This window comes from Oratosquilla oratoria, chromosome 23 (assembly GCF_046742065.1).
Source record: "Oratosquilla oratoria isolate Oo_2021 chromosome 23, ASM4674206v1, whole genome shotgun sequence".
Taxonomy (NCBI): Eukaryota; Metazoa; Arthropoda; class Malacostraca; order Stomatopoda; family Squillidae; genus Oratosquilla; species Oratosquilla oratoria.
The window spans coordinates 22872757-22892839 of NC_134799.1; the positions used below are offsets into that span (position 1 = coordinate 22872757).

General features: G+C 41.1%; 1 protein-coding gene across 1 annotated transcript in view; it reads left to right on the forward strand.

Annotated features, from left to right (window-relative positions):
- Positions 1-20083, forward strand: part of LOC143038025 (neurofibromin-like) — a 421021-nt gene that overhangs the window by 339727 nt on the left and 61211 nt on the right. The window contains exons 47-52 of the mRNA XM_076206875.1: positions 5144-5329; positions 5745-5894; positions 14594-14677; positions 15027-15236; positions 15589-15723; positions 15922-16148. Coding sequence (XP_076062990.1) covers positions 5144-5329; positions 5745-5894; positions 14594-14677; positions 15027-15236; positions 15589-15723; positions 15922-16148 — 992 coding nt within the window. The remainder of the gene's footprint in view (positions 1-5143; positions 5330-5744; positions 5895-14593; positions 14678-15026; positions 15237-15588; positions 15724-15921; positions 16149-20083) is intronic.

A 20083-nucleotide genomic window follows, 5' to 3' on the forward strand; every position in this document is an offset into this window, starting at 1 on the left:
ATTGCTTCATGTACTTTCCTCTGATTTGTTTTGAGGTATTGCCATATCTTGTACAAGAAGTTTGCAGATCTGTTGAAATTTCCACTTGACACTGGAGGAATGTAGTGCTAGAGAAATTCTGTTCAGGCCAGTACATCCTAGGTCATTGATCAGGGCCTGATAAACAATTTTACTATTCATCTCTGTAAAATTTCCTTTTACTGCATCACCCGTCAGCCGGCATGGTTTTACAGATACATCATCATGATCTGTGCAGGTTTTACAGATGAGCAGTGTAAGGCATTGTAGAAAGCATCAATGCTCTTCTCACCCCCACATGCATAACAAGATTTTCCTATGATGCTTTCCAACTGGGAGCATGAGGGTAAAGATTTCTCTTCATCTTCAGAGGGGGGAGGAATTTTGTCTTGCAGGAGTTGGTGACATAAGTCTGATCTTGTAACTTGTTTTAATAATGTTACACTTAGTGGTGAAGGCAAATGCTGTGAAGTTGAGGGTGGTTGGTAGATGATGAAGAGGGATGCAGTGAGGCAGAGTGGTGAGAGATAGGGGGTGTTATTGGGTGTGAGGGCGATAAGGCAGCTTGTGCTTGTTTCTCTCTCTTCTCCTGTAAAGGTTGAATTCTTGCCCCCTGCCACATCTTCATTTGGGAAGGAAACGGCATAACTGTAGATTTACTTGGGAGAAGTAATATCTAACCTGATGGAGTACTACAAGGAAAATAATGAGGGCATGAAGGTAGTCAAATGAGTGGATTTTCAACTTACTTCCTCTCCTGTTGACATCTCAAGAGACACATAGGTTTGGTACAAGCTGCTCAACACTCTTGGTAGTTAAGCTGCCAGTTTGCTTCATATTACTATATATCGTAAAATAGAAAAAAACAAAATGTGAATAGTGACAAGCCATGTGGTCTGTGGTGCATGGAACCTTTAAATGGGCCTTTAAACGGAACTCAAATAAGCACAGGTAAATTGTAGTATCAAGATGTCATTTTCACAGAAAACTCAGCAGATATCAGGGGTAATTAAGCTATAAAAAAATTTAAGGTTTGGATATATTGTGTCTTGCTGCAATGCTTCTGACCCAGGGTAGTGGGCAGGAGACAGGGATGACCCTTCATCCATGAGGAGCTATGATGAGGATAAAAGGATCGTGGATGGGAGTGGAGTGGGTGTGTCTTTTGACTTGGCTACCTTTTATGGGGAAAAAACCCTTGGTATATAGGTGATTTTTTTTATAAGGTTCTTATAAACATAAGGTGGACGGGAGTGGAATGGGTGGGAGTGGACATGTGCCTTTGACTTGGCTACCTCTCTTACAAAGGGGGAAAAAAGCACTTGGTACTTAGATTTTAAACTTGTGTATATCACCATGGCTGTTTAATGTGTGCATAGAAGGGGCTAAGGTAGTAAACTTGAGGGTGATGGACTGGGATAGGAGATGGTTAATGAGAGAAGAGGGAAGTGAGAAGTGAGACATTTGTGGTTTGCACTTGTGGCTGGGTCAGAGAATGGTCTAAGGTAGACACACCACTTGCATTTAGTGCTCCCTTCACCATGTCTATCCACCTCAGTTATGGTAGTCACAGAAATGGGGGTGGGGGGCACTGACACAGTCCCTAGACACATACTATCCAAAAAATTCTTTAGGACAGACATTCTTAACATCAAGTTCTTAACTAGCTCTATAGGAGGAAGACAGTGCAGAGTAACCCAAGACAACCAAATCTCATGAATAGAAAGGCTTTACATAGAAGTCTCTCAGGGTGCATTACATTCACCATTACTGTTCATTATCTTCATGAGTGATCTCCCTACTCCAGAACCAATATTCTCTTATATGCAAATACAGGGTGTTCAGGATAAATTTGACACTTGTTTGGAAAGGAAAGAAAAATGTCATATCTCGGGCAAAAATTGATGTTTTCTCAAAATTCAAAGTGCATCTCTTAGAGGAGCTTTTGCCAAATACAGCTCACTCAAAGAAGCCACCCTGAACCTCCACCACAGCCTCCAGGTAGGACATGAACTTGCAGCACGCAGCCTTCACGGTGTCCTTCCAGAGATGCCTGAACAGTTTGATTGTGGCAATCAGCTTGTCCTTGGTGTTGCAGGCAGTGCAATTGGAGTCTTGTTCAACTGTGACCCACACATTATAGTCCATTGGGTTGCAATCAGGCGAGTTGGGGGCCAGATGTTGGGACTGGTGAAGTCGTAGAAGTTCTCAGACAGCTACTTCTGGGTTTTCCCAGAGGTGTGACATGGAGCTGAGTCCTGCTGCCACATGTATGGTCTCTCCACAGCCACCCTCTCCACCCAGCACTTGACAACAGTGGATAGCAACTCAATATAGCCATCTAAAGTGAGTCTGAATCCTTCTTCAATGATGTGGGGCAGCATGATGTGTCTTTCTCTGGGAACATACCCAAAGATCATCACAGTTTGAGGGAACTTGGTCCTCATGAAGCACAGGACTTCATGCAGACTGTAGGGTATCCACCTGTTTTTCTGCACATCCCCAGCTCAACTGGGTGTTTGACCTTGTTGAGGAGTTTCTTGGCTTTCATAAGGCGGTTCTCTTGGGCCTTGGCGATGAGTAGTTGGCCCTTGCGAAGGAGTAGCGAAGATTCTCATTCAGCACTTTCTTCATAGTTGCCACTCCGATTCCCATTGCCAAAGTCCACAGTGCCTTGCCTGGATCTTGCTGCACCTTTTTTTGCAGCTTCTTGATGAATGTCGTTGTGCAGTCAAAACGCCTGCTGTGATCCTTCCTGCTAGCCACTGCTTCCATATCTCTGTTGCAATTCTCTGCCTCACATCTCGCAGCCTTCACAGTATTCAAGGAGCACTGAGCTGCAGCTAAGTTTTCTGAATTTTTTAATCCAGTGCAAATCATCATGATGCAGGTCACTCTTCCAATATTCTAGTGCTTTCCAGTCATCCATGCTCTCTAGCTCTCACACCTACCAATAGTACACAGAATCAGCTGTCCATTGCACTTTACTGTTATTAAATCCTTCAAATGGTTCTGAAATGACAGAAATAAAAAAAAATATAAAATTTATCCCAAACACCCTGTACTTACATATACCAAGGGCTTTTTCCTCTATAAGAGAGGCACCGAAAGTCAAAAGGTGTAATTCCACTCCAACCCATTTCATTCCTACCCTTTCCACTCCCATTCACCACCCCTCCCTCTCTCTCTCCCTCCCTTTTATCTTGGCTCCTGGATCATGGGGCATCCCTGCATCTTGCCCATTGCCTTGGGTCAAAACCAATGCAGTAAGGCCACTTAATTTGCTGACCCCCCTTTCTGTCCCCTCATACAGGAAAAGAGAAGACATGGAGAAATCTGCACCAAAATATTATTTATGCATAAGTACTCCCTAACCCCACACCCCCACCCACTCCCTTCCATGCATCACAGCATCATCTATATATGACCAGTCTCCACTCAACCCTATCATCTGTCTTCTCCCTTCCTTAACAGACATCCCCCTCTTTCTCTCTGCCCCTTTTATCTCATCCATATATCTCATCCTTGGTTGCCCCTTCCTTGTTCACTCCTTCCACCTCTGCTTTCCACACATCTTTTACTAATTTGTCTTCATTCATTCTTTCCAAGTGCCAAACCACCCCAGTACTCTTTTGTCAACCCTATCTCCCAAAACCTTTTCCACCCCCAGTTTCCTCCTACACCTCATTTCTTTCACTATCCAGCATGGTAACCCCTATCATACTTCTCAGACACCTCATCTCAAACACATTTAAAAATTTCTTCTCACATGCTTCTGCAAATGACCTGACAATAATCCAACACAATACAAAATAGCAGCAAAGGACATCCAATCCTACTTGAACATACTAGAACAATAGGTCAAAGAATGGAGGCTTCTCCCCAGAAGTCAACAGTGACATTACTCACACCAGACAACCATGAATCAAAAGCCACCCTATAAATTTTCATTGGAAAAGAATCCTCAAATTCTAGGCCTCACACTTAATACTCATATGACTCAGTCCACATATCAATGACCTGATAACAAAAATCAACAAGGAAACAAACCTACTTAAATCCATTATAAGCAATGGCTCAGGACAACAGAAAGAAATTCTAATAATCATCTTAAAGCAACTCATAAGAACAACCCTCAACCATGCCACCATAGCTTTGTTCTCAACAATGAGTCAGAGAAGCACAATTTACAAACTTTACAGAATGGAGCACTGAGAATAATAAAATGATGCACCAAAACCAACCCTATTGGACACCTGCATACAGAAACCAAAATCCTCCCTATAGAACACCTTGTGAAAATGACAGGAACAGTTCTACTCCAGAACCCTAAACACTACACACCTTTCATGGTACATTTCACAAGCATCACCAACAGAATGCAACAAAAAATAAAACACACCAATACTATGTGACTCAAACATCAAAACAAACTACCACCTATACCATAGAACAAGCCCTTCAAGAGAGACTGCCAGACTTGATACTCCAACAATAATCTCCAGACATAAACCTCACAGAAAAAACCTTCCCACACCTGATAAGAACCACATTGGCACACCTGCAATCAGGACACCATCCAGCATTAAAACAGTACCTACACAGAACAGGCCTGGCCACAGATTCAAGCTGTCCTAGATGCAACTGCCACACACAATATGCAGAACATATCTTTCTACAATGCCCCACACTAAGAATCCCCAGACAACAACGTAAAATATGTACCCTGAATTTATGGTCCCACCAAGAGGCTGATGGCTGTAAATCTTTTGCAAGACCAAGGACAATGTATTAAGTGGATTGATCCACCTCATTCCTGGTCTTTCCCTCAAGTTCTCTCCATCCACTCCTGCTTTCCACTCTTTTTTGCAAGTCTTATTGCTTTTTGGGAGAGATTTTACTGTGGGGCCAAATGCTTGGAGGTGTTGGAGGAAGGAGTTAAGATAGCATAACAGATTATTAGAATAATAAGATAAAAAACTAAAGTAGAATTTGGAAAAATATGTAATTCCTTTATTTGAAATTCAGTGCACAGCATAAACACATATTAATGTAATCTTTGTAACTGAATAGTTGTTAATACTTTATATTCAATTATGTTGATAAGGCTTTTTTCTTCTTTCAGGTAACACCAGAGAATATTGCTTATCTGGCAGCTCTTGTCTCAGTATCGGAGGAGGTGCGGTCAAGGTGTCACCTCAAGTATTCGGTTGCAAGGAACCTCACCAAGTCTGTTTCCACTGACACTCTTCCTGTTGACTTGCATCTAAACCTCTCTTTACCACACACCACTACCAATGCCCAACAACAGGTTATTATTGAATTTCAAATTTTGTCATAAGCCAGTATTATATAGTGTGTACTTATCCCTGTATCTAAATGAAAGCCTGAAATATTTAGGGTAAAAGCTAGGTGATGTAATATTTGTTTTCCTGTCATGTTCATTATTATTAGATATACATAAATTGTAGCAAACACCCTGCTAGACAACCTCCCAACACAACCAATAAGCAAATCTCCAAATATAACAATGTACTCCACTTCAGGGATAGACATGGGAAACTATTCATAATCTCCCCCCAAATCTTTTCTCCATGAAGATCACCATTGAACTTTATGAGAAAATCAGGCATCTATCTATGGACCAACTCTCAACAGTTGTTAATTTTAAATGTCATTACTGAAATTAATGATATTTATTAAGTGATATATTTTGTGTTTTGCAGGGAGGAGGTGGTAGTAACAGTGTGGGGGGGCCTGAAGGTCTACCTACACAGCCACATGCATCATCACCCAATAACCCAACACCTTCACCAGGGACTTCCATGGCCTCAATCGCACCTATTGGAAGCAACAGTAGTGGATTTGGTAGTATGGTAAGTCCCTTTAACCAATTCAGCATGAGACCTTGTTTGAAAATTAATAAAATTCTCTTATATTATACAGAACAGAATCAATGAAGATATGATGAAAAGGTCGATATTGTTTACTGTAGTGGGTTAAAAAATATTATGGCATAGAGGGACAGTGCTTTCCATATTCAAACTGTTAAACACTAGTATTTCAATGATCAGCAGATCCCTTACAAGGGAGGTAGCCAAAGTCAAAAGGCATAAATCTACTCCCACCCATTTCATCCCCACACTCTCCACTCCTATTCACCACTCCCTCTCTTTCTTGGCTCCTCCTGGATGACAGATTATCCCTACATCTTGCCCATTGTCCTGGGTCAGAAGCAGTGCAGCAAGACACAGCACATCCACAGCAGGGCTGCTTCATTTAATCAATGACACCCCCCCTCTCTGTCACCTCATGCATCAAAATATTATTTACACATTCTCCCTATCCCCTCCATCCCCCACCCACTCCCTTCCATGCATCACAGCATCATCCATACACAATCACTCCACTCACCCCTTTCATCTGTCTTCTCCCTTCCTTCCTCAACAGACATTCCCCTTTCTCCCAATGCCCCTTTTACTCCATCCATCCATCTCATCCTTAGTCGCCCCCTCATATTCACTCCATCCACCTTTGTTTGCCCTCCACACTTCTTTTTCAAATCTTTCTTCACTCATTCTTTCCATGTGTCTTAATCATCCCAATATTCTTTCATCAACCCTATCTCCTAACTCCCTTTCTACCTCCACTCTCCTCCTCACCTCTTCGTTTCTCACTATCCAGCCTAGTAACCGTTACCATACTTCTTAGATATTTTATCTCAAACACATTTAAACTCTTTCTTCCTCTCATATGTTCCAAGTTACCATCCCATAGAATCCTGTTGGCACAATCACTCCTTCATACAATCTCCTCTTAGCATAAATTTCCAAATGTCTATTTTTCATTACACTTTTTAATCCTCCAAGACATGTACTTGCTTCTCTCAATCTACATTCTATGTCCACTGTCATTCCTATTCCTGCCACACTCACCCCCAAGTATCTAAAACTATCCACTTCCTTTAGTCTTTCTCCCTTAATACTCCCAAATTGCAGTAAATTTTTAGAAGTGCACACATACATGCTATACCAATAGAAATTTTATTCTCTATTTTGTAAATTATAATGGATCAACGTAATATGTGATTTTTTTGGCAGAAATCAATAATGAAAAAGTTGCTAAAACTGATTTACTAACAAACGAAGTTGGAGGGGTTGAATGGTACACCATGTTTGTTTTGATAGATGCCGAGGTTGAAGCAATGCAAGGATCATAAATTCATCTATTCTAACCTAACCTACCTAACATATGTAACCTAACCTATATTTAGTAATTCAGTACCTCAAATTCTAAAGATCATGTACTTTTGAACACTTTTTCACATATTTTAGCTACAGTGTTTGTTAGGGAGACTGGTCTATAGTTAGTTGGATTTTCCTTGTTTCCTCCTTTATATATTGGTACTGTACAATGTTTGCATTTTTCCAGTCTTGTTGTACCTTTCCTTCTTTGAGTGAGCATTTAATTATAGTGTGTATTTTATCTGTTAACTCTTCTATGCATTCATTCAGTATCCAATTTGCAATTCCATCTGGACCATGTGATTTTCTGATGTTAAGGTTTTTTATTTGGTCGCTGATTTCCTTCTCTCTTACAGTTATTTCCTTTATTGGGGGGGGGGGTTCTGTCTCTATTCCCTCACAGTTATGTGTGTTCTCAATTGTGAATACCAATTTGAAGTGGTTGCTCATAACTTATGCCATTTCTTAGTCTTCTGTATATTCATGACTTCCTTGGTGCAGCTTTTCTATTTCTTGTTTGTTTTTTAGTTTACCATTCACATATCTGTAAAATAGTTTAGGATGTTCCTTGCATTTTTCTATTGTTACCCTGTGGTGGGGGCAAAAGAATACTGCCACCAAGTATTTCCACTTGAGTCGTAAAAGGTGACAAAAAAGGGATGGGGGATGGGATTAGGAGTCCTACTACCTGTAGCCCCAATAGGGGATATTCCTAAGAAAGAAAATAAAGGGATAAGAGGGTCTGGGAGCTTTCCAACCAGTACCCTAAGGTTTGGGTCTTTTAATGTGCGTGGATGTGGTACAGATGAGAGTAAAAGGGAAGAGATAGGCAGTATGTTTGTGAGAAGAAAAATGGATGTACTGGCTTTGAGTGAAACTAAAATGAAAGGAAAGGGCAAGTGTGAGTGGGAGTGTAGCTGAGAGGTACTCAGGAGTGAAGAGGGGACGAGGGAGAGAAGGGGTGGCTATACTAGTAAGTGAAGAGATAAGTAAGCGTGTAGTGGAATGGAAGGAGGTGTCATCAAGGTTGATGTGGATGAAGGTGAAACTGGGAAAGGAGATGTGGGTTTTTGTAAGTGCGTATGGACCTGGTAGTGAAAAAAGCGTAGAGGAAAGGGAGGCTTTTTGGGTAGATGTAAATGAGTGCATAGAGGGATTAGGGAGAAATGTCAATGTAGTTATTTTGGGAGACCTAAATGCTAGGGTAGGAAATGAACCATTTGACGGAGTGATTGGGAAGTATGGAGTTCCAGGTAAAAATCGTAGTTTAGAATTGATAGTGGAGATGTGTCTTGAAAGAGAGTTGATGATAGCAAATACAGTGTTTAAGAAGAAAGTCAAGCATAAGTACACATGGGAGAGGGTGGTGGATGGAAGGGTGGCAGATAGAGCATTAATGGACTATATAGTGGTGACCAGGAGTATGGTAGGAAGAGTTAAGGATGTAAATGTTCTAAGGGGAGAGAGTGGGGGAATATCAGATCATTTTCCTGGTGGAAGGTGAATTGAGAGTGGAGAATAGGTGGAGAAAGAGGAAAAGGGCAGAAGGTAGGGAGGTACTTAGAGTGAACTGCTTAAATGAGGAAAAAAAGGAGAATGAGTATAAGAAGTTGAGAGAGGAGTGGGAGAGAGTAAAGGATAGAGTAGAACTAGGAGTGGAGGAGGAATGGGGATAGTTCAAGGAGGAAGTCATAAGGTGTGTGGAACAAGGAGGGCGGGAGTAAATAGAAGGAAGGGTAGTGAGTGTTGGGATGAGGAAGCAAAGAAGGGTGTAAAAGAGAAGAAGCAGGCATTCATAGATTGGCTACAAATTAGGACAAGGGAATTGTATGAGAGGTACAAAGTAAAGAGAAAGGAAGTTAAGCATAAGATAAAGGAAGCAAAGAGGAGAGCAGATGTGAAATGGGGAAAGAGTATAACAGAAAATTTTGAAAGTAATAAAAAGATGTTTTGGAAGGAAATTAAAAAAGGAAGAGGAGGCGAATCAAGTAGAGAAGAAAAGGTAAAAGGGGCAGATGGAGAGATGATAATGGAAGAGAAGGCAGTGAGAGGAAGGTGGGCAGAGTATTTTAGGGAGTTGCTAAATGTGAAGGATAGGAAGGGAAAGGTAGTTGCAGTGGGAAGCGCTAAGAAAATGAGAGTGATGAGTGAGGAAAATGGAGGAGAAATAGGGAAGGATGAAGTGAAAGCAGCTGTTAAGATGATGAGAGCAGGTAAGGCACCTGGGTTGGATGGATGCCATGCAGAATGTCTGAAGAAAGGAGGTATAGTGATGGTGGACTGCCTGGTGAGGTTATTTAATGTTTGTTTAAGAGAGGGTAGAGTGCTGGAAGACTGGAGGAGTGCCTGTATAGTTCCACTTTACAAAGGAAAAGGGGACAAGTGTGAGTGTAGTGGTTACAGAGGGATCAGCTTGTTAAGTGTAGTTGGGAAGGTTTATGGGAGGATCTTGATTGAGAGGATTAGGAGAGGAACAGAGGGAGTAATTGGTGAGGAACAGTGTGGTTTTAGGACTGGTAGGGGATGTGTAGATCAGATCTTTGTGGTAAGACAGATGTGTGAAAAGATGTGTGAAAGCTATAGGAAAAAGTAAGGATGTTTTTTGGGCTTTGAAGGATCTGGAAAAGGCTTATGACAGGGTAGACAGGACGGCACTGTGGGTGGTACTGCAGATATATGGGATAGGAGGAAAGCTGTTAAGAGCAGTCAAGAGTTTTTATGAGAGTAGTAGAGCTTACGTTAGGATTAGAAATGGGGAGAGTGAATTGTTTGAGGTAAAGGTGGGACTTCGTCAGGGATGTGTTATGTCGCCCTGGATGTTCAATCTTTACATGGATGGGGTGGTGCGAGAGGTGAATGCAAGGGTAGTGGGTCAGGGGTTGCAGATGATTAAAGAAAATGGAGAAAAGTGGGAGGTGAGCCAGCTGTTGTTTGCTGACGACACTGCCCTTGTAGCAGGATCAGAGGAGGCATTGAGGAAATTAGTGACAGAGTTTGAGAAGGTGTGTGAAAGAAGGAAGCTGAAGATAAATGTGGGCAAAAGTAAGGTGATGTAGTAGAGCTTGCGTTAGGATTAGAAATGGAGAGAGTGAATTGTTTGAGGTAAAGGTGGGACTTCGTCAGGGATGTGTTATGTCGCCCTGGATGTTCAATCTTTACATGGATGGGGTGGTGCGAGAGGTGAATGCAAGGGTAGTGGGTCAGGGGTTGCAGATCATTAAAGAAAATGGAGAAAAGTGGGAGGTGAGCCAGCTGTTGTTTGCTGACGACACTGCCCTTGTAGCAGGATCAGAGGAGGCATTGAGGAAATTAGTGACAGAGTTTGAGAAGGTGTGTGAAAGAAGGAAGCTGAAGATAAATGTGGGCAAAAGTAAGGTGATAAGATGTACAAGGGGAGAGAGTGACAGTAGGCTGGAAGTGAGCATTAAGGGTGAGAAACTGGAAGAAGTGGATAGTTTTAGATACTTGGGTGCGAATGTGACAGGAAAGGGAGGAGTGGGGGTGGAGGTAGAATGTAGATTGAGAGAAGCGAGTAAATGCCTTGGTGGATTAAAAAGTGTAATGAGAAATAGACATCAGGGAATGGATGCTAAGAGGAGGTTATATGAAGGAGTGATTGTGCCAACAGCAATGTACGGGGCAGAAACGTGGAACATGAGAGAGGAAGAGAGAAGGAGTTTGAATGTGTTTTAAGATGAAATGTCTGAGAAGTATGATAGGGGTTACTAGGCTAGATAGAGTGAGAAATGAGGAGGTGAGGAGAAGAACAGGGGTGGAAAGGGAGCTGAGCTGGGAGATAGGGTTGATGAAAGAGTATTAGGATGGTTTAGACACATGGAAAGAATGAGTGAAGAAAGATTAGTAAAAGAAGTGTGGAAGGCAGAGGTGGAAGGAGTGAATATGAGGGGGCGTCCGAGGATGAGGTGGATGGATGGGGTGAAAGGGGCTTTACAAAAGAGAGGAATGTCTGTAGAGGAAGGATGGGAGAGGACAGAAGACAGGGGTGAATGGAGAAGGGTTGTGTATAGATGAGGCTATGATGCATGAAAGGGAGTGGATGGGGGATGAGGAAGTATGTATGAAAAAATTTGACGCAGCTCGAAGGGATTTCTCCCCGTCTTCTCCTTTTCTGCCGAATTTATGAAGCGGCCTTGCTGTGGATGTACTGTGTCTTGTGACGCTGCTTCTGACCCAGGGCAGTGGAGAGGATGCAGGGATGACCCGTCATCCAGGAGGTGCCAAGATAGGAAGGAAGGTGGAGGGGAGTGGAATATATGGGAAATGAAATGGGTGGGAGTGATTTCTATGCCTTTTTCTTTTTGGGTACCCCCCATGTAAGGGGGAAAAAGCCTTTGGTATATGTATGTATGTGCCTTTTCATAATTTCTCTTTTCTTCTCTGCAAATTTTTACATAATAATTTCTTAGTTTGATGTATGTTAGCCACTTGCTCCCTTTTTATTTTTTATTTATTTTTTATTCATTTATTTTATTTTTTTCCAGGCTTTGTCTCTTTTATCCATGGCTTCACTACATATTTTGTTTTACCAGTTCTTTATGTATGTTTTTCCCCTTTTTTTGTGGTACATATTTGATCACGCCCTTATTATAAATTTCTTTTAGTATATTCCATTTCTCTTCCATCCTTTTTTCTTCATTTAAGAATTTTTCCCAGTTTGCATTACAAAAGACTTTTTTAACCTCTTCACTCCGGGGCACATCGCACGTCTGGCAGCATTAGCTGCCTGATGTGCGATGTTGCGTCATAATAATCGCATTATATAAAATAAAGTCAGTGCTCAATCGTTCGTTCTCTTTCACCCGTGAATTTTGATAACCATAGAAAATATAATGAAGCCAGTTTAGAGAGAATGGAGCTTACGTAGGTACGACTACAATAAATATAATCAAGATGCCGACGTCGGCATCATCGCATACCCACTTGCTCCTCATGACGCCTACGTAGGCGTCACCGTATGGAAGTGGTTAAGGTTCTCAAAATTTGTTTTGTTGTACATTTGTCTTCCTATTGTATGTTTCTCATTTCCTCTTAGGTCTATTTGCTCTTTTAAATTGAATTCTAATAGTACATGGTCACTCTTATTAGTGTTTTGTGGTCTATTCTGTGTACAATTTCGGGTTCTGACGTAAGTATTAAATCCACTTTTGAAGGTTCCTCATTGTTTCTGTATCTATATTTTCCTTTATCCACTGAGTCATTGTGTATTCAATGGTCATATCGAGTAGCATGCTGCCCCATATATCCTCTCCACCCCTCACTGTCATTTCTTCCCAACATATTTCTTTTGAGTTAAAATCACCCATAATTATTTTATTTCCTCTTTCACAGTATATCAGTTAGTTCATGTTTTGTATCATGTAACAATTTGGAATGATCACTTTCTGTCCAGGACTGTGTTTTAGGGGGCACATACAATACTACAAATTTTCTACTTTTCATGTGGTTGTTTTCTACTTTTATCGTAATTGATTCTACATTGTTTTTTTCCTTCTGTTAACTTTGTCACATTTAGTCTTTCTTGGTCAGAAACAGTACTCCCCTCCTTGTTTTTCCTTTCTATTTTTTCATTCAGCAGTTGTGTAGACCTTGTCCCACAGTGTTAGGTGGTAGATTACCTTTTAGTTTAGTTTCTACTATTCCCATTATGTCTGGTTTTTCTGATGCTAGGTAATCATTTAGTTCATTCAGTCCTGAGATCATTCCATGTTTGTATAGACTGATTTTAATTTTTTCATTCTATTCTTTTTTCTGTCTGCTTTGTTTCCTTTTTCCTGATGTACCATTTTCTCAGTCTCAGGTTGACCACACCTTTCCACCCCACCCTCAAATTTTTTTTTTTTTCTCTCCAAGTGCGTCAATTCTAAGCCCCCTTTTTTTCATCACTCATTTCTTTATCCATACATTTTTGTGATTTTCACTGTTTGCTAGTTTTGTTGTTCTGGATGGTACTTCCTCTGCTGTCATTTGTGACCTAAGTTTTACTTCTAGTGGCCTATATTGTTTTTCCTTTTGAGTATCTACCTATTCTATATGTTTCCTCGATTTCTTTATCCAAGGTTTGATCCTCCTCTTGAATCTCCTTCAGAATCTCCATAGCAGACTCTTTTTCTTCTCTCTGATACCAAGGAACAGCATGCTTTTCTTTAATACCGTAGGTCACAATGCATTTTTTTTTTTTTTTTTTGTCCACTGTATCCCTAACCAAATTTCCTTTCTCTTTAATCACTTGAATTACCGTTTTCTTTGCATTCTCTTTACCTTATTGTTCCACTATTTCCTCAAAAGAGAATTTTTTACTTTCCTGTTCCAGCTTCCACTGTTTCTTTATTTCTTGGAAGTTATTTTCTTTAATCTTTTCTTCCACTTTCTCAGTCACTGCCTGTATTTGATCCTTCATCTCCTTCTTTAATGCCTTATTCATATTCATATCTTCATTTTGCAGTCTTATATTTTTTCCCATTATCCTATTCAATTCCATTTTCAATTCATCTATTCCCCTATTATTTTCTTCATTGGCTTTTCTTAATATGGCTACTTCTTTATATATACTTTTGCATTCACTTTTTAGTTCAATTATTACATCTAGCAATTAATTTATTTCTCTATTTCTTATAATTTTTAAACCTGGGTTCTCTATCCATGTCTATCCCACTATACATGTTGCTATTTTTTAAGAAACGATTAGACAACTTTATGGATGGGGATGCCAGGTGGTGATGGATACGGAGCTGCCTAGTGTAGGCCTTATGGTCTCTTGCAGTCTCCTTCATTCTTATGTTCTTATGTTCTATTGTCTCTATTGAACCCCGAGAAGACATTTCTGTCAAACCTTTGAAATGTCTTTGGGGTCTCGTTCAGACACTTTTTTTAATTACACCAAGTGGGGACTCAATTGTACTTTGGTCCAGACATCGCTTTGCAGTTTCCTCTTCTCTAAATCCTTTGTTTATTTCATTCATTGCCATTGTTGTCACTGATTGTGCAAAAAGAATAATTGAATGAAGATACAAAGACTACATTTTCGGTCACATTAACTATGATACTCCCTTCCCGTGTGTGTGTGTGTATGTGTGTATAATATGACATACACATGTATATTCATATTTCATTGTGCTCCATGAGGAGCCAAGATAAGAGGGAAACAAGGGTGGTTGGTAGGAGTGGATGCATGTCTTTGATTTGGCTACTTCCCTAATAAGGAGGAACAAGCCCTTGGTATATAGATAGACATATATATTTATTTAATTTGTTTATTTTACATGTTTATTATTACAATTATTATTATAATTATTTTTTTTATCCAAAAACAGGACACAGTAGTGCTTTCAGCCCATGAGCCAGCAGTTGAGGTGCTTGGATCGGTTAACCCAGTTCTTCATGGCTTGGCCACTGAGGTATCAAACTTTTTATGTCTTGTAAAGTTTGAATGGAGTTGTGTATAATAAAGTTAAAAATAAATATTATTAATGTAAACTGTAAATCAAGATAGTGAACAGTGTCAAGACATCCTAAACAAGTGAATTAGGCCCGTCTAAGAAGGATACTTGTATCCAGGAAACAAGGTTGTAACAAAACTCCAGGAAGTAAGAAGTGAGAATTATTATTTAGCACAGTGTATTGCTTGGGTTAGCACTTGCTAGATTTAGTGGGTAAGAATTTCATAGGTCACATTCATTCAAAGTGTCTTTTGTATTCCAGTGGAATGAGGTTTGTATAGTGCTCCATGTTACATCTCTTTTACAGGCAAGCATATGCACTGTCGGCACTGTCACCACAGGTAGTGCTGGCACTCCTAGTGGTGGCACCAGTACTCCTATAGCAGTGGGTACTCCAGGGGAGGTCCGTCCCTCCCAGTGTGTACTCAAAGAAACAGCCTCACCTTCCCTTGCCTCCACACCCACAAATCGCCGGCAAAAATCATGGGACTTGTTAGACCCCTCAGCCTTGCCACAGGTCAGTATTGTTCCTTGTAGTGTAGGCTTGGTGTCTGTATGCTTCCCTAGTAACTTGCAACATTGTCTCATATTGTCACATGGCTTCATTAGTGACTTGCAACAATGTCTTATAATGTCACTTTGCTTGCTTGTACGTGAGGGTTCATATTATGAAACATCTCAGTTTTGAATTTGATAGAAAGCCTTTGCTGTAGCATATGTGGGAGTAACTTTTTGCCTACCAGTACAGTCTTAATTCTTTGCCCTCCGGCCTCATCTTCACGGTGCAAATGTTGATTGCAGCATTGCAAGGAGATATTTGTTGTTGTTGTTTGTGTTGATGTTTGCAAGTGTCCGTCTGACTGCCACAGGGTCATGCAGGCCGCAATGTCCAGCAGGTGGCAAGTAGAGCTGACCCCAAGACATGGCGGTCCCTTGATCTTGACCCTCAGAACATGAGGCCCTTGTTCAAAACCCAGAGGTCGTCCTCCATGCCCACCCCCAAGGTACAAAGGGCAATGACTTTTTGCTGATATATGAATCCTTACTCCCATCAAAGTTAGAGATGTCCATGCTGCATGATGTATAGAGGACTGTAGATTGTCTTGTACTCTGCCTAAGATGCTTATATGGAAATAGAATTCTAACACTAACTGGTAGACCTGTGACTTTTTTTTCATGCACATGGCTTTACTTCCTCACAGGGTGACTTATCATCACCACACAAGGATCGCAGTGCTCGTGTATCTGTAAGCAATGAGAACAATATTCTGTTGGATCCCGATGTGTTGACAGAATTCTCAACACAAGCACTAGTCCTTACCGTCCTTGCCACACTGGTCAAGTACACCACTGATGAAAATGAAATGAGAGTATTGTATGAATATCTGGCTGAGGCTTCTGTTGTCTTCCCAAAGGTCTTCCCAGTCATGTGAGTATACATTATCATTATTATCAATATTATTATTGTTATTATTATTAAGAAAAAAAGAGGTGTGGAAGGCAGAGGTTAAGAAGTTAACATGAGGGGGCGACCTAGGATGAAATGGATGATGGAGTAAAAGAGGCATTGGGAAAGAGGGGAATGTCTGTTGAGAAAGGACAGGAAAGGACAGAAGATAGGGGTGAATGGAGAATGGTTGTGTATGGATGATGCTGTGATGCATGAAGGGGAATGGGTGAGGGATGGGGTAAGGGAGTATGTGTGAAAAATAAATTGACGCAGCCTAAAGGGATCTCTCCCTGTCTTCTCCTTTATGCATGAAGGGACGGAGAGGGGGTGGCCACCGATTTAATGAATCGGCCTTGCTATGGATATGCTATGTCTTGTGACACTGCTTCTGACCTAGGGTAGTAGGTAAAATGCAGGGATCAAGGAAAGAAGGACTGAAATGTTCCACAGCTGAGAGAACATTATGAGTCACTAAAATTGTAAAAGATGAAATGGGAAATGTAAACATGATTCTTAAAGCTAGGATAATGGCAGTAGCTCTCCATAAAAAACTGAAGCTACACTGGGGAGGCTACTGCCACAACCAAATGAAGGGAATATAACACCATATCTAACCACAGTATCTGACCTTGAACCATCTGTAATTACTGGGATGGAGTCAGGATGTGTGGAACAGTGTTCTAGGAATATTATATGGCACTCGTAATCTGGTAACTCATTTCTTATAGGACTATCAAGGTTGCAAATAGTAACATTGGGGAATTGCCAGTAACTAATTCAAGGAAATTGATAGGGACATACAGTAATGGAAGGTACATTTAATGTCATCATGGCAGATGCTACCCTGAAGTCAAAAGGTTTAGGTAAGCTCGGGGGAGATGTAAATAGCTGCAAGTGAGAGTCTTAACCCCTTCGATACGATGATGCCTATGTAGGCGTCATGAGGATGCCGCTGTCGGCGTCTTGATTATATTTATTGTAGTTGTACCTGCATGAGGTAGTATGTGTGAGCAAAATTTGACGCAGCCCGAAGGGATTTCGCCCCGTCTTCTCCTTTTATGCATGGAGGGACGGAGAGGGGGGGTCGCCGATTTAGTGAAGCGCCCTTGCTGTGGATGTGCTGTGTCTTGCGACACTGCTTCTGACCCAGGGCAGTGGACAAGGTGCAGGGATGGCCCGTCATCCAGGAGGTGCTAAGATATGAGGGAGGGTGGAGGGGTGTGGAGTGTTTTCAGGGATGGAATGGGTGGGAGTGATTTTATGCCTTTTCCTTTTTGTCTACCTCCCTTGTAAGGGGGAAAAAGCCTTGGTATATGTATGTACCTGCATGACCCCCATACTCTGTAAACTGGCTTCATATTTTCTATGGTTATCAAAATTGACAGGTGAAAGAGAAAACGAGCAATACAGCGGTGACTTTATTTTTTATAATGTGAGTATTATGACGCAACATCGCACGTCTGGCAGCTAATGCTGCCCGCAAGATTTTGTCCCGTAGTGAAGGGGTTAAGATACTGACTTACAAGAAACTGAATCAGGATGATGCTAAATTCAATACCAGCATCTCAACAATAAGGACTGGCAATGTTAGTCCAATGGAAGGACACTGGTATCCACCAGTATACTTGGTATATGGGATAAGCATAATGCGCCAGTTGCTATGTGAACACTGGTATAGTATACCGGGTTCAACACACAAAGTCAAGCTTCAGTAGCAGATGATTAGGTTTTACAGCCATACTCCAACTGTGAGAGGATAATTATTTGGTGTAATAGGAGAAATGTCTCTCAGTGCCCCAAGAGGTATGGGCTAAAACTCTAAGGAGTGACATGACATTGCTTTCATGCAATTAGCCTTATAATGAAGGTGAAGTACCAAAGTCAGGCAGCTGTTGATTATTAGTCCTAGGAAGCAGGTTTCCTCCACACAAGGGATTCTTCTTTTGTATAGAGATAGGTCTGGATCACGATGAACACCACAGAGGTGGCAAAAGTGTATGGCCACAGTCCTTGTAGTAGAGAGACGAAATCCTCAAGTTGTGGCCCACTCAGAGATCCATTTAATTACTAATTGCAGTTTCCTCTCGGCATCTGTGCTGCATAGAAGGAGATTGATATATAAGCTACCACGAGCTCCTTTTGGAAGCATATTGATGTCACTGTTTATGGCCACAACAAAAAGTGTGACACTAAGTATACTTCCTTGTGATCTCCCTCTTCAAGTGAACAGTCTTCAGACAGAGCACTCCCAATTTATTCTCACAAGAAACAATGAGATGAAACTGTTGAATAAAAATGGGGAGTCTAACACAAAGGCTGTACTCGTTTTCAAGAATGTATCCTTTTTCCAAGTCAAAGAATATGGTAATGTGTAGTTGTTTATTAGTGAATGCTTTGCAAACAGAGGATCTAGGGACAGAAGAGCATCAGTTGTGGATCACATTTTTTGAAATCCATATTGAACAGGAATGTCACTTTCGGGGCTACAGAGAGGAGGATGCCTAGTCCCACTCTCTGTCCTGTTTTAGCTGCCTTTATGGCCCAAGTGGGAAGACTGTTGCAGTATTCTTTTCCCCCTACCATAGGGAAATGCAAAAATGGAAATGTACACTTAAAGAAGTGGTGCAGAACAGTATTAAAAGGTGGTGTAACAGCATAATGGAAAGAGTCACAGTACAATAAAGTAGCATAATTTCTCTATGATTAGAAATTTCCTCTACCAGGGACAAAATGGGGGAGCAGTATGACAGAACATTTTGAAACCAATAAAAATATTTTAAGGAATGAAATCAAAAGAGGAAGGGGAGGTGAGTCAAGTAGAGAAGAAAAGGTAAAAGGTGCAGATGGACAGATCTTAATGGAAGAGGAGGCAGTAAGGGGAAGATGGGCAGAGTATTTTAGAGAGCTGTTGAATGTGGAGGAGGATAGGGAAGGATTGGTGGTAGCAGTGGGAGGCACTAAGAAAATGATGGTGATGGGAGAGAAAAATGGAGGAGAAATATGAAAAAACATGAGGTGCAAGTAGCTCTGAAATGATGAGAACAAGTAAGGTACCTGGGGTAGAAGGGTGTCATGCAGAGTGTCTGAAGGAAATAGAGTGGACTGGCTAGTGAGGTTGTTTAATGTGTCTAAAAGAGGGTAGAGTGCCAGAGGACTGAAGGAATCCCTGTATACTTCCACTTTATAAAGGAAAACGGAAGAAATGTGAATGTAGTAGTTTCACAAGGATCTGTTTGCTGAGTGTAATTGGGAAGACTTATGGGAGGATTTTAATTGAGAGGATTAGGAGAGGTACAGTGGGGAGTAATTGATGAGAAACAGTGTGGGTTTAGGAAAGGTAGGAGTTGTGTAGATCAGATTTTTGTGGTAAGGCATATGTGAGAATGCTTTAAGAAAAGGTAAGGATATTTTTTTGGCCTTTATGGATTTGGAAAAGGCTTATGATGATAGATAGGAAGGCACTGTAGGAGGCTTTCCAGATATATGGGATAGGCAGAAAGCTGTGAAGAGCAATCAAGAGTTTTTACAAGAGTAGTAGAGCCTGTGTTAGAATGGGAAATGGAAAGAGTGAGTTGGTTGAGTTAAAGGTGGGACTGCATCAGGGATGTGTCATGTCGCCATGGCTGTTTAATGTGTACATGGATGGGGTGGTTCATGAGGTAAAGATGAGGGTAATGAGTAGGGGATTGCAGATGGTTAGAGAAAATGGAGAGAAGGGGAGGGTGAACCAGTTGTTGTTTGCTGACAACACTGTGGCAGGATTAGAGGAAGGATTAAGGGAGTTAGTGACAGAGTTTGGAAAGGTATGTGTTCGGAGAAAGTTGAAGGTAAATATGGTAAAAGTAAGGTGATGAGATTTACAAAGGTATAGGGTAGCAGTGAGTTGGAAGTAAGTCTAAAAGGAGAGAAGTTGA